The sequence below is a fragment of the Podarcis muralis genome, chromosome 2 (genome assembly GCF_964188315.1).
Source record: "Podarcis muralis chromosome 2, rPodMur119.hap1.1, whole genome shotgun sequence".
NCBI lineage: Eukaryota > Metazoa > Chordata > Lepidosauria > Squamata > Lacertidae > Podarcis > Podarcis muralis.
Genome location: NC_135656.1, coordinates 119,072,352 through 119,087,213, shown reverse-complemented (window position 1 = coordinate 119,087,213; position 14,862 = coordinate 119,072,352). Strand labels below are relative to the sequence as shown.

The following is a 14,862-nucleotide window of genomic DNA, read 5'->3' as shown; positions in this document are numbered from 1 at the left end:
AATATCCTCAGAAACCCCAAGGATAAAATCCAGTTGGAAAACCAAGGGGTCTATGAAATACCCTGCAAAGTCTGCCCAGCCACGTACATTGGACAAACAAACAGACGAATAAATGCACGTATCGCAGAACACAAGAATGCCGTCAAAAAAGAAGAAAAAACTTCCTCTCTTTTCCAACACATGAAAGAAACAGGACACGAAATTAATTTTGCAGATTCCAAATTGCTCTCTAACATGGAACATCACCACAAGAGAATAATCATGGAAGCCATCGAGATAGAGAAACACCCTCACAACATGAACAAGCGTGACGACACATCCCGCTTGCCAGACATCTGGAAATTAGCCCTCCCCACAAAAACTGACACCAGATCCAGAGGCACACAGAACGCCATCACCAATCAACCACACCAGACCCAAACCCAGACCCTCTCCACAGATAAATTACAGACACCATCCAGTAGCCAAACCATGATGGCACCTCCGGATGCTGCACCCCCCTGCAATCGCTACACAGATCTGGCTGGCACAGGCCACAAAACCACAGCTCGCCCCTATACACGAAGCCAAGCCAGAGCACAACTACAGCCATCTTCTCAGAAAAACTCTTCACAAAGTTCAAGAGGTCAAGACACAAAGGCTTTAGCAACTAATCCACACCTAATGACCCACCTAAGTGGTACTCAGGATATCACTCAAGAAATCACTCAAGATATCCCTCAAGCAACTAAGGAACAAAAGAAGAAAAGGCACACTAGCCTGGGAACTTCCTCTCGGCCCAGAACATTGGAGGCTATACACCACACCCCTCAACAGTATTTATAGGAACTCAAACACTGAGATCCTGCTCTGTTCCAGTAACAAGAAGCCGAAAGCACCAGCCTGAAGATGACGAGTGAGACCTCGTCGAAACGTCGCCTAGACACCCCAACTTTTACACGGGAAGACACCCGAGGACACCAAAACCTGCATACCTATACCCGTGAAAATCTACGAAAGCATATATATATATATATATATATGCAGGTTTTGGTGTCCTCGGGTATCTTCCCGTGTAAAAGTTGGGGTGTCTAGGCGACGTTTCGACGAGGTCTCACTCGTCATCTTCAGGCTGGTGCTTTCGGCTTCTTGTTACTGGAACAGAGCAGGATCTCAGTGTTTGAGTTCCTATAAATACTGTTGAGGAGGTTCTGGGCAGAGAGGAAGTTCCCAGGCTAGTGTGCCTTTTCTTCTTTTGTTCCTTAATTGCTTGAGGGATATCTTGAGTGATTTCTTGAGTGATATCCTGAGTACCACTTAGGTGGGTCATTAGGTGTGGATTAGTTGCTAAAGCCTTTGTGTCTTGACCTCTTGAACTTTGTGAAGAGTTTTTCTGAGGAGATGGGTGTACTACATTTAGTTGTGCTCTGGCTTGGCTTCGTGTATAGGGGCGAGCTGTGGTTTTGTGGCCTGTGCCAGCCAGATCTGTGTAGCCGAAAGCACCAGCCTGAAGATGACGAGTGAGACCTCGTCGAAACGTCGCCTAGACACCCCAACTTTTACACGGGAAGATACCCGAGGACACCAAAACCTGCATTCCTGTACCCGTGAAAATCTACGAAAGCATATATATATATATATATATATATATATATATATATATAAAGATTTAAGAAGTATAGAAAAGGATCTGTTACAGCCAAGTAGATAAAGTGTGTGAAGAATCTATTCCACAGGATTACAACCCCTGAAAAATCTAAACTTGACAAAATAGGAACATTTCATTGAACACAAAACAAACAGAAGCCTGTTAAAAAACAAACAAACTTGGTTAAATTATATTTATTCTTACCCGAGAGATTTAAAACCGATTCATTTCCTTCCCCAATTCCTGTTGGGTGTTGCATAGTTCGCTCCATGCACATTTTCTCAAATTACAATGGATATTTAAGGTGGCAGTGATTTATGTAGGTTTTTTGTTTTTTTTAAAAAAGTTCTTTTTATTTGATCGAAACCACAGTTCAGTGACATGTAGCAAATAAGGAAACAGGAAGAAAAGTAAATAAAAATTAAACTTATGAAGAAAAAATGAGGAGGGAGAAATCACGGTTGTTGCATTCACAGTCCCTGGGAATAATAACCCTAGAAGTGTGGATTTGGAAGGGACCCCAAGGGCCATCTAGTCTGACCCCCTGCAATGCAGGAATGATCCCACCAGCCGCAGAAGTGCTGGTGAAAAGGTGCAATGCTGCAGCACCGTTTGCTGGGGTAAAGGTCCCTAGCCTCTGCTGCGGACAGTTAACTTGGTGGCAGGATTGCACCGAAAACATCCAACCGAGATTTCCTTGGAGAACAGCAAGCTAGGAGCACCCAAAATTTGTCACAGGGTCAGCCGACTGCTGAAGGTCCCTATCCGGCCCCGGTCTTCCCAACGGCAGCTGTTGCCGGACACTTCAGACACCTGCTGGACGCCTGCTGAGCGTTCATCTTTCCACGCCACTGCTACTTCCTCCTGGGCGGCTGGAGAATGCGGCTGTGCCGGCAAACTGCCTCTAAGACGAAGGCCGGCTCCTGGCGAAGCCCCCAGCGGCCCCTTTGTAGCTGGCGAGTATTCTCCGTCTGAGGTGGGGGGCGTGGAGTCGTCCTCCGAGTCTGTGGGGTCCTCTGGCAGGGCTGGAACGAAAGAGGAGGGCCTGGTTAGGTGGGGGCCAAGCTACACACACACCCTGCCTCAGATTGTAAAGATGCGCAAAGTCTTTGCAGGAGCCAACCTGCAGTAAATCACACCCAGCAAGCGAGACTTAACTCTTTATTAGCAAGGTTCTTTTTATCATATGTGGTGGTCTTGTTACTAGGTTAAGGCTTATTGGGGAATGATATACAGTGGTACCTCGGGTTACAGACGCTTCAGGTTACAGACTCTGCTAACCCAGAAATAGTACCTTGGGTTAAGAACTTTACTTCAGGATGAGAACAGAAATTGTGCGGCAGCAGCGGGAGGCCCCATTAGCTAAAGTGGTGCTTCAGGTTAAGAACAGTTTCAGGTTAAGAACGGACCTCTAGAATGAATTAAGTTCTTAACCCGAGGTACCACTGTACAATGAAATGAAAAGGATGTTTAAAATAAGTTTGTAAAAAAGCCCAGAAACTTTTCTTTTGGGAATTATAGGGATTGTTGTTGTTGTTTAGTCGTGTCCGACTCTTTGTGACCCCATGGACCAGAGCATGCCAGGCACTCCTGTCTTCCACTGCCTCCCACAGTTTGGTCAAACTCATGTTGGTAGCTTCAATTATAGGGATAGGGAGAGCCTGTGTGGTGTAGTGGTTAAGAGCGGTGGACTCGTAATCTGGGGAACCGGGTTCGCTTCCCCGCTCCTCCACATGCAGCTGCTGGGTGACCTTGGGCCAGTCACACTTCTCTGAAGTCTCAGCCCCACTCACCTCACAGAGTGTTTGTTGTGGGGGAGGAAGGGAAAGGAGAATGTTAGCCGCTTTGAGACTCCTTAAAGGGAGTGAAAGGCGGGATATCAAATCCAAACTCCTCTTCTTCTTCTTCTAAATTGTATAGAAAGTTATTCATGTATGTGACTACAGCGGCAAGAATGTTACTTGCCGAAAAATGGAAAGAAGTCCCAGCAAAGGAAGAATGGATACAAAAACTTATGGAATATGCAGAAATGGCGAAATTTACCGGAAGAATAAGAAATCACGATAAACTTTTTATAAAAGAATGGAAATGGTTTGTTGACTATGTACAGATAAATTGTAAAGAGATAAAAACACTGGCAGGATTACTATAATAACCTGCAGCTATATATTTAAAGAAGATAAATAAATGAGTAAGTTAAGTTAATTTGGATATGCAGAAGATATTAAAAGTAAATTTAAGGAACCGCAGAAAGGGGGGGGGAAGGAAGTCAAGTTGTAAAATGTCAACATGAATGTAAAATCAGTGAAATGTATATATCTGAAAAGTACAAATAAAATTAAAGAACAACAACTCTTTATTAGCAAAACAGGATCCCCACAGGAGTGTCAGGCCTACAGAGCACAGCAACTCAGGTGTCGCTCTCATGAAGCTGGTCCCTGCCTCCCCACAGCTGGCTGTGTCTCCTCTTCTCCAGGGGTTCTCCCAAGCAATCTGAGACTGCACCTGCGGACAGCCAACCCCTCCTCTGCCCTTTTCATGCCTCTTCTGGTTCTGGGAGAACAGGGAGGATGGGAGCTGGTTGCAGCAGGAGGGGGAGATAACACTGTGTTTTGGTTTTTGAACAATTTTCGGAAGCCAAACATCTGATGTGGCTTACACGGCTTCTGATTGAGTGCAGGAAGCTCCTGCAGCCAATCGAAAGCTGCGCCTTTGTTTCTGAACAGTTCCGGGAGTCAGATGGACTCCTGGAATGGATTAAATTTGAGAACAAAGCTGTATTATAAAAGATGCAGATGGAAAGGATTAACAATAAAACCCACAAAGGGGAGGAGTGAAGTCCAGGAGCTTTTATATATTATACTGCTATGTGAATATAAAATTTAATTTAATATATCATATATAGATATAGTTGCAGCGACTAAAACATAAAGCCAGACAATAAAAATACTAAAAAGTTAAAAGCACAACAGCACCCTCTTCCAACTCACCACTGTGTGGCAGACATTCACGGTTCGCGACACCCGATCTGGCGGCCTTGACCCGCTTCCGGTAGAGCAGCGGGCGGATGACCGCCTCTTCGGGCCTCACAGCTTTCTCCACCGCTTTGTCGAACGGCAGGCCCTGCCGCCGGTAGGCCCTGACCCTCTTCCGGAGGTTCCCATACGTGTCGTTCCACCTCTTGCGGGTGGCGAGGCCTGACCTCTCGTAGTAGCCCAGCGCAGACACCCTCTTGCCCGCGGCCGCAAAGAACGCTGCCTGCCGCGCAGCCGCCCTGCTCCCAGGGACGAGGCCCAGCGCCGCCTCCTTGTTCGCCACCACCAGCTTGTACAGCAGCGTCTTCTCCTCCATGTTCCAGTTGGGCTTCCGCCGCCGCTTCTTTGGGGTCCCTGGTTCGGGAAGGTCCCCTTCCATGACGTCCAGCAAGCAAAAGGCTGGCCTGAGGTGCATGGCGGAAAGGTTTCCGTTGACCGCCTCCGTGCTCTGCTGGCGCGGAGGTTTGTCCGTGCTCACCTGGCCCACCCAACGGTTCCTCCTCCGCCTCTTCCGTCGGAGCAACTGCTCATCGACCTCCTGGTCCTCACTCTCGGAAGCCGGATCTTGCACCCCCTTTCCGGAATGTTCCGCTAGTGCAGGGCCTTCCCACAGTTGGCTCCTCCTCTCACACTCGTTTTCTGCTCCGTAACCTGTTGAGAGGAAGAAGGGAAGAGATGCCTGATTGGGTGAACCTGGATGGCTAGTAGACAGACGCTGTATGTGGAGAACCCCTCTTGGGGATACTCCATTCCATGCCTTCTCAGCATGCTTAAAGCTTCCCACCCACCCGGGCTGTCCATATCCTTGTTAATGCAATGGTGGAGCCGTATAACACAGTGTGGCAGGGGATATTAGAAAACAGGACACAATATAATCAGGAAAAGGGGCACAATATTCCCCACATGTATTTTTTTCCCCAGTAGTAGATGGACAACCAGTGTCTATCTTCTTCTTCTCCTATATTTTATACATTTATTTACATTTTTTACATTTTATTTTTACAAAGTAATAATCGTAAATAAATATCTCCCGCTTGGACTACTGCAATGCGCTCTATGTGGGGCTACCTTTGAAGGTGACCTGGAAACTGCCATTAATCCAGAATGCGGCAGCTAGACTGGTGACTGGGAGTGGCCGCTGGGACCACATAACACCAGTCCTGAGAGATCTGCATTGGCTCCCAGTACGTTTCCGAGCACAATTCAAAGTGTTGGTGCTGACCTTTAAATTCCTAAATGGCCTCGGTCCAGTAAACCTGAAGGAGCGTCTCCATCCCCATCGTTCAGCCCGGACACTGAGATCCAGCACCAAGGGGTGAGCTCCCGTTGCTCGGTCCCTGCTCCTGCCAACCTAGCAGTTCGAAAGCACGTCAAAGTGCAAGTAGATAAATAGGTACCGCTCTGGCGGGAAGGTAAACGGCGTTTCCGTGGGCTGCTCTGGTTTGCCAGAAGCGGCTTAGTCATGCTGGCCACATGAACCGGAAGCTGTACGCCGGCTGCCTTGGCCAGTAAAGTGAGATGAGCATCGCAACCCCAGAGTCGGCCACGACTGGACCTAATGGTCAGGAGTCCCTTTACCTGTACCACTGTATAAGAAATAGTTGGCAATGCCTGGGATCAAACTGGGAACCTCCTGCTCACTGATGGACTTGAAAATGTCTCCTGACCTCTCTCCTGGCTCTCTCTCAGCCAGCTTCTTCCCTGAGGCACAGATTCCTCCAGCATCTCCCCTCCGTCAGGTTCCTGCTGGAAGTCAGGCCTTGTCCAAGTCTCACCTCCATGACGACTGTAGTGAGGCTGGGAGATGTCATCCCCTTCCCTCCACCTCGAGGCCTCATATTGCCCCACAGCCGCCGACTGCTCTGGGGTCTCTCTGCCCTCCAAGCTTAGTCTCCTCTGCCTTCTACCTGCTTGAAAAAGGAGAAAGACGGAGAATAGTGCCAGGTGCACCAGACGTCTTCCGAAGGTGACACCATATTTTTCACTCCATAGGTTGCACTTTTCCCCTCTTAAAACCTAAGGGGGAAAGTCTGTGCGTCTTATGGAGCGAATGCAGGGGGGAGGCAGGCAGGAAAAGCCCCCAAGAGCCGCACACAAGCTTTGCGCGGCTCTTGCGGGCTTTTCGCCAGGAGGGAGAAGGGACTGACGGGGCCAGTCAGTTCCTTCTTCCTCCTCGTAGAAAAGCCCACAGGAGCCGCACACTCCTTAAAGGGTGCGTGGCTCCTGTGGGCTTTTGTGGGAGGTGGGGGAATTGCCATAGCCTTGCGTCGCCTCCCCCGGCTAGAGAGGCTGCGCAAGGCTAAAGAGGAAGCCAAGGCAGCGAGCGGGATGGATCGAGCTCACTGCCTTGGCTTCTTTAGCCACGCTTCTTTAGCCTCGCTGGAGAGGTTTAGCTCCCGGCTGGAGAGGTTGCACGGCTATGTCAGAAGCCAAGACAGCCAGCAGGATGGATCCCGCTCACTGTCTTGGCTTCTTTGCTCTTTGGGGCTGGGGGGGGGGGACCCGGGCTTCCCCCGCAGCCCCAAGAAGCTCTGGGACAAGTGGAGAGGTTGCATGCAGCCTGTCCGCTGCTCTTTGGAGCTGAGGGGGGAATAATATTTGTGGTCCGGTGCGTCCTATAGAGCGAAAAATACGGTAACTCAACAAGCCTTGCAAAACAGGAAAAAGCTGCAAGAACCCAGTTTCCCCTTCTCTGTCACACCGGGAGAGGAGGGGAAGTCGTGCGGAGTTGACAAATAAAGAAACGAACCACTGAGGGCTCTCCAGGAGATCTGAAGCATCCCAGAAATGAAGACCATTGCTTACCATGTGAGGTCACATTGACAGCATCCTCCTCCTCCTCTCGCTTGATTTCGCGGCACAGCTGCCCCGGCCTAGCGTCTGCCACTGGGGAACTGACAGACGGGTCCACAAATGGCTGAAATGACAGCAAAGAGGCCCTTCAGGCTTGAGCAGGAAGGGGATGAGATTAGAAGAGCCCTTGAGATCGGTGGCAGAACACCCGCTGGGCATGCTGAATGCCACAGGTTCAATCCCCAGCTTCTCTTGTTTAAAATAACAAAGGGTCACCCAGCACACTGTTCTTCTGTCAGATGTGGTTGGACTACAAATCCCATTGTCCTTGACCTCTGGGCTAAACAGTGGATGATGGGCTTTGTAGTCCACTTATACCTGGGTACTCCAGGTTAAAGCCACAGCGCCACCCGCGTCCCTTCCTTAAACTGCAATAAATAAACAGAAGTTTATGTTCCAACTTAACCCTGACTGGACTGTACCAGGTAGGGCCTGGGTGGTGGCAGCGAGAAATAAAGTGGTGGCACAGGGATCAATAGACGGTGAAACGTCCGAGGACCCTGTGTGATCGCCACAATGCCCTGCTCTTATGAGGCACAAACCAACCTCCCTCATTCGGCGTGGCCCCCACTCCAACTGTTCCTTTCTCTGGAGGAAAAACTCGGCCAGGATCACGGCCTGGGCGCAGGTCTCGGGGCCCCGCTCCTTCACCCAGCCCTGGACTTCAGGCGGCAGGATGGCCAGGAACTGCTCCAGGACCAGCAGCTCCAGAATTTGCTCCTTGGTCGTCTTCTCAGCCTTCAGCCACTGCCGGCAGCGCTCCTGGAGCCGGCTGTAAGCCTCTCGGGGGCCGCCGGCCTCCTGGTAGCAGAAGCGCCGGAAGCTCTGCCTCTGCTTCTCCGTCCTCAGGGCTGCGGCCCGCAAGATGGCAGCCTTCACCTTCTGGTAGTTCTTCCAGTCGCGAGACTCCAGCTTGACGAAAGTCTGCTGCGCATCGCCGCCGAGGGCTGGCAGGAGACGGGCCACCCACTCCTCACGCGGCCAGCGGCAGGCTTCGGCCACTTGCTCGAAGGAGCCCAGGAAGGACTTAGCGTCGTCCCAGACGCTGGGCTCCCCTGGTGACTGGGGGGTCCCCCGTTCCGGGCTAGGGGGCTCCAGTTTCCTCAGGAACTCCTGCCACTGGGCCTCCCAGCACTGCAACAAGTCCTCCTTTGAGTTCAGTGCGACAGGCGGTTCTGTGGACCCCTGCAGGAATTCCCCGATACTCCCAGCCTGAACGACGTGGGGCCCCCCATCCTGCCCATCTCCCAATTGGTCTGTCACCTCCGATGGATCTGGGTCTTCTGTTTTTATTCCCAAGTGCTCTTTTGGCTCGGCAGCAGCTGGGACCCAGATGCCAACCTCCGCGCCCTTCAGCTCCAACCCTGCCATGTCCTTCCACGGTTTAGAGACACGTCCTCCCAATGCGTTCACAGCAAAGAGAGACATTTTGGTCCTGCAGGTCTCTCTTGGAAACCCCAGCCTATCCCACAAGCCCTTTCTCCAGAGTGCAGATCTTCGGGGATTCAATGGGCGACGAGAGGGAAGCAAGGAGATCCGCCAGTGGTGGGGCAGGGTTGTTCCTGGAGGGGAGCAGAGAGGGGAGAGAGAGTTAAAAACGCCATCTCCAACTCCTCGAAATTTTTTTGCACAATACTTGGGAAGACAGGCGAATTAATGCCCGTGTACTGGAAGAAGCAAAGATCACCCGTGTCGAAGCAATGATTCTTCAACATCAACTTCGTTGGACTGGTCATGTTGTGCGGATTATTGTCTCCCAAAGCAACTACAGTGGTACCTCGGGTTAAGAACTTAATTTGTTCTGGAGGTCCGTTCTTAACCTGAAGCACCACTTTAGCTAATGGGGCCTCCCACTGCCGCCGCGCTGCCATTTCTGTTCTCATCCTGAAGGAAAGTTCTTAACCCGAGGTACTATTTCTCGGTTAGTGGAGTCTGTAACCTGAAGCGTCTGTAACCTGAAGCATATGTAATCCGAGGTACCACTGTACTTTATTCCGAACTTACAAATAGAAAGCGTAATGCTGGTGGTCTTCAAAAGAGGTTTAAAGACTCTCTCAAGGCAAATCTTAAAAAAATGTTGTAGAAACAGTGACAAGTGAGAAACACTGGCCTGCGAGCGCTCCAGTTGGAGAACAGCCTTTACGAAAGGTGTCATGGACTTTGATGACGCTCGAACTCAGGACAAAAGGAAGAAACGCGCTAAGAGGAAGGCACGCTTGGCAAACCCTCACCATGATCAACTCCCTCGCAGAAACCTATGTCCCCACTGTGGAAGGATGTGTGGACCCTGAACTGGCCTCCACAGTCACTTACAGACTCACTGTTAAAACTGTGTTTATGGAAGACAATCTTACTTGGTTATGAGTGATCGCCGAAGAGAAGAGGGAAGGGAGCAGAGAGGGGAAAGAGAACTGGGAACAGAAATATGAGACCAAGCAGGACTGCAGCAAAGTGTTGCTCCATGAAATGCTTCCACCTGGGATTCCACCCCCAGAGCCGCTCAGCATTCTGCAGCCACTGAGCATGCTCATTCCTTACATGGGCTGTTTTGAGGAATTGTGCTTTGTACCCTGACAAGAACAGAAGAAGAGCACTACAGTGGTACCTCAGGTTAAGAACTTAATTCGTTCTGGAGGTCCGTTCTTAAGCTGAAACTGTTCTTAACCTGAGCTACCACTTTAGCTAATGGGGCCTGCTGCTGCTGCTGCGCCGCTGGAGCACGATTTCTGTTCTCATCCTGAAGCAAAGTTCTTAACCTGAGGTAATATTTCTAGGTTAGCAGAGTCTGTAACCTGAAGCATCTGTAACCTGAAGCGTCTGTAACCTGAGGTACCACTGTACAAGATCAGTCCAACTTCCTGAGCAACTTTTAACTTTTTATTTACGGTATTTATCTGTTAGATTTAAATACCACCCTTCCTCACAGGCTGGCAGGGCTGTTCACAGGATAAAAATACGAGGTTTAAAACACAAGTAAGTACTGTAATTCAAAACAAAAACTCCCTCCCTTCTCACAAACGCATTTCATAGGCTATAGAATATGAATCAGCCAAAGGCCTGGTTGAAGAGGAACATTTTTGCCAGGTGAACAGGTGAACTTTCTGCTGAAACTCACAAGCAGAACCTGAGAACAAAAGCGCTTTATCATTGTAATTTCATTTTTACACCGCTTTATATTCTTAAGGGGGGGAATCTCAAAATATCAGTCGGGATCGTTGGTAGAGTATGAGACTCTTCATCTCCGGATTGTGGGTTCGAGCCCCGCATGCACTTCAGAGGGTTGGGCTAGAGGACCTTCTGGGTCCCTTCCAACTCTGCGATTCTATGATCAGGTAAAGCAATCCAAAAACATGACAGAAGGAAGCCAAATGCAAGCGACGCATTCAAAGCAGCAGAAATAACAGGAAAGTATTATATTCTCCCCAGTTGGGATTGCCAGCATTCAGAGTCCCCACCCATCCTTTCTGCCTTGCTGCCCCTTCTGGAAACGTAAGAAGGGCCCTGAATCTGGATCAGACCAGGGGCCCATCGACTCCAGCATCCTGTTCTCACAGTGGCTGACCAGATGCAAGCAGGATCTGAGCACAAGAGCCCTCTCCCTTCCTGCGGTTTCCAGGTGTTCAGAAGCATTGACTGCAGGTGCAAGACACAGCCATCCTGGCAGAGCTCTCCATGAATTGTGCTAACCCACTTTCTAAACCCTCCAAGGAGACACGGGTGGCGCTGTGGGTTAAACCACAGAGCCTAGGGCTTGCCAATCAGAAGGTCGGCGGTTCAAATCCCACCAACGGGGTGAGCTCCCGTTGCTTGGTCCCTGCTCCTGCCAACCTAGCAGTTCAAAAGCACGTCAAAGTGCAAGTAGATAAATAGGTACCGCTCCGGCGGGAAGGTAAACAGCGTTTCCGTGCACAGCTCTGGTTTGCCAGAAGCGGCTTAGTCATGCTGGCCACATGACCCGGAAGCTGTACGCCAGCTCCCTCGGCCAATAAAACGAGATGAGCGCCGCAACCCCAGAGTCGGTCATGACTGGACCTAATGGTCAGGGGTCCCTTTACCTTTAAGCCCTCCAAGTTGGCAGCAACTCAAACTCTCTCCCTCCCTCCCAGCCAGCCCCACAACCACTCAGCCCTCCTTCAGAATCATAGTCCAACCGCCTGCAATCCAGGGGGTTGGGTGGCCATCTGTTCTGGATGTTTAGCTGAGTTTCCTGCGTTGCCGGGGGTTGGACTAGATGACCCCCGGGGGTCCCTTTCCAACTCTGCAATACTATGATTCTATGAATGCAGGAATAGCTGTAACTGAGCTCAACTGCAAGCTACTGAAGCCACTGAAATGCACATTTTCTGAGGTCTTGCAGGTCCAGGGCGCCTTGTTAACCAGAGTAGCTGCCTAGAGCCAATTCCCGTCCAGCCTTAAAACTCAGGGGGACGAAGGTGCAAATCCATTTTCCTTTCCCTCTGAGTCACCTTGTGCCTTTTCCTCCCCTTCCGTGGCCCAGGCGCCCCGCAGGCAACGGTGGCCCTTCGAGCCTTCCCCCTCCTGCAAGCCCAGCCAACTCTTCCTGCTCCTCCGGCGCCTGCCAAGAAGCAACATTTGGAAATCGCATCTCCGGGCGGGGCCAGCAGAGGAAGCGGCTTGCATGCAGCTGACATCCGGTGCTCACTTTGAAAAATAAATAAAACAAATGGGTTCTTTCTAGCAAGCACCGACTCTTTGCCTTTAACTCCTTGAGCAAGAATAAGAACAAGAATAAAACGCGCTGTTGCAAGCTGCGTGCGCAATTGCGCAAAGGGTGCCTCCTGATCTCCTGCACCCACGTCTGTCACCCAGCTCTGTATTTGGCTGCAAAGACAGAAACATCTTGCAAAGTCCCTTAATAGCTTGGGACCAGTTTACCCGAGGGACTGCCTTAGCCATAGGAATTATGAGAGAGGGGGGGAAATCCTCTGTCCATTTTCTTCATGTCATGTGTGTTTTTTGTTTTGGGAGAGAGAGATTAAACACACTGAAATATGCTCAGAGTCGCAAAGTGATTTCATGCTCTTTATTCAGCTCACAGTGGTGAGGAGGAATGAATGAAAGTCCCCTCAAAGTATCTGCTTTATATACATTATTTCCACAATGGGCCGCACATGATTGGCTAATTCTGGAATTCTACTGTAAGCCAATCAGGTTGTGGAGTCACTTATATCTGGAGCATGATTGGGTGGTTCCTGCCAACCAATCATACTGCTGCATTGTTCTAGGACCAATCAGACTGCGGCATTCTGAATCCTATTGTTCTAGGACCAATCAGACTACTGCAGTTTGGATCCTATTCAACTCAATACATAACACACACACATATTATTATCATTTATCAGTTTTTATTAAATTTGTATACTGCCCTTCATCTGAAGATGACAGGGAGGTTCGCAACCTAAAAAAACCAAAACAAAAAAACCCACACACAATCCCAGCAAAGGAGGAACGGATACAAAAATGTATGGAATATGCAGAAATTGCGAAACTTATCGGAAGAATAAGAAATCAAGACAACAAACTTTTTTAAGGAATTGCAGAAAGTGGGGGAAGGAAGTCAAGGTTTGAAATATTAAAAGGATTGTAAAATTAGTTAAATGTATAAACCAGAAAAGCATAAATAAAATACATATATAAAAAATACAAAAATGAGAACACAAAATACATAATAAAATAAAAACAAACCAATCATCCTCCCTCCCGCAAACACATTTAAAAGGCCATAGATTGTTTACTTAGCCAGGGAGAAGTGGAACATTTCCGCCTGGTGCCTAAAGATATATTATGAAGGCGCCAGATGAGCCTCCCTGGGGAGAGCATTACTCAAATGGGGAGCCACTGCAGAAAAGGCCCCGTTGCTACCCTCCCGACTTCACACGAAGCAGGGCTTCAGGTGATGAGCACAGAATCTGGATCGTACTGGGAGAGACTGTCCTTGAGGTATTGCGGTCCTGGGCTGTTTTAAGGCTTTGTAGGTCAAAACCAGCACTTTCAATTGGGACTGGAAACTAACTGGCAGCCAGTGCAGTCGGACCAGGATCAGTGTAATAGGCATACACACATGCACATATTTTACCACCCATTCACCCAGTTTGAAGAGGTCCTTTCGGAGCTCTTTGCAACCTCTTTTTGTTTTGGAAGCATAGAATTGTTATGTACTGAGTTGAATAGGATCCAAAATGCAGTAGTCTGATTGGTCCTAGAACAATAGGATCCAAAATGCAGCAGTCTGATTGGTCCTAGAACAATAGGATCCAAAATGCAGTAGTCTGATTGGTCCTAGAACAATAGGATCCAAAATGCAGTAGTCTGATTGGTCCTAGAACAATAGGATTCAGAATGCAGCAGTCTGATTGGTGCTAGAACAATGCAGCAGTATGGTTGGTCTGCAGGAGCCACCCAATCCAGCTCCAGATGGAAGTGAATCCACAACCTGATTGGCCTACAGGAGAATTCAGGAATTAGCCAATCACATGCAGCCCATTGTGTAAATGATGTATATAAAGCAGATACTTTGGGGAAACTTCCATTCCTCCTCACCACTATGAGCTGAATAAAGAGCATGAAATCCACTCTTGACTCGAAGTATATTTCAAGAATCATGTAGAATCTTGGAGCGGGAAGGGATCCCTGGTGTCATCAAGTCCAACACAGGGATCTTTTTGGCCAACATGGGGCTCAGACTCACGACAAAGCCTCATGCTCTACCGACTGAGCCCAAATAATGTATCATAGAATTGGAAAGGGACCCCTGCAATGCAGGAATCGTTTGCCTAACATGAGACTCGAAGACCCTGAGACGAAGTCTCATGCTTTACCAACTGAGTTATTCTATCAATTGCCCATTTATTCCTAGTCTCGTGTGTGTGTGTGTGTGTTAAATTATTTTTTTCCAATTAAAAACTATGCAGCAATTCTTTTGGGAATTATAGGGATAGAACTACGTAAACTGTATAGAAAGTTATTCATGTATGCTACTACAGCGGCAAGAATGTTCCTTACCCCCAAATGGAAAGTAGCAGAGTCCCGGCAAAGGAAGAATGGATCCAAAACTTACGGAATATGCAGAAATGGCAAAACTTACTGGAAGAATAAGAAATCAAGATAACAAACATTTTTATAAAAGAATGGAAATGGTTCATTGAATATTTACAGACAAATTGTAAACATTGGCACGATTATTGTAATGACCTGCAGTTTCGTGAGAGTATATATTTAAAGTGGATGAATAAATGAGCAAATTAAGTTGATTTGGATATGCAGAAGATATTATGAATAAATTTAAGCAACCGCGGAAAGAGGGGGGGGGGAGGAAGTCAAGTTTCG

At 48.7% G+C, this 14,862-nt stretch overlaps 1 protein-coding gene across 3 annotated transcripts; it reads right to left on the bottom strand.

Annotated features, from left to right (window-relative positions):
• Positions 1-1,806: 1,806 nt before the first annotated feature.
• On the bottom strand, positions 1,807-12,107 carry LOC114592453 (uncharacterized). 3 transcript variants are annotated; one of them, XM_077923202.1, is made up of 6 exons: positions 11,982-12,107; positions 8,062-9,077; positions 7,468-7,579; positions 6,438-6,572; positions 4,618-5,313; positions 1,807-2,652 (listed from the first exon to the last, which is right to left on the bottom strand). In XM_077923202.1, the coding sequence occupies exons 2-6, from the start codon at positions 8,941-8,943 to the stop codon at positions 2,360-2,362; spliced, it is 2,118 nt and encodes a 705-aa protein (XP_077779328.1). In that variant the 5' UTR covers positions 8,944-9,077; positions 11,982-12,107; the 3' UTR covers positions 1,807-2,359. The 3 variants fall into 3 exon arrangements, with proteins under 3 accessions (XP_077779328.1, XP_077779326.1, XP_077779327.1); XM_077923200.1 differs by lacking the exon at positions 11,982-12,107 and having other exon boundaries at positions 6,438-6,569; positions 8,062-9,073; XM_077923201.1 differs by lacking the exons at positions 6,438-6,572; positions 11,982-12,107 and having other exon boundaries at positions 8,062-9,073.
• Positions 12,108-14,862: the final 2,755 nt, after the last annotated feature.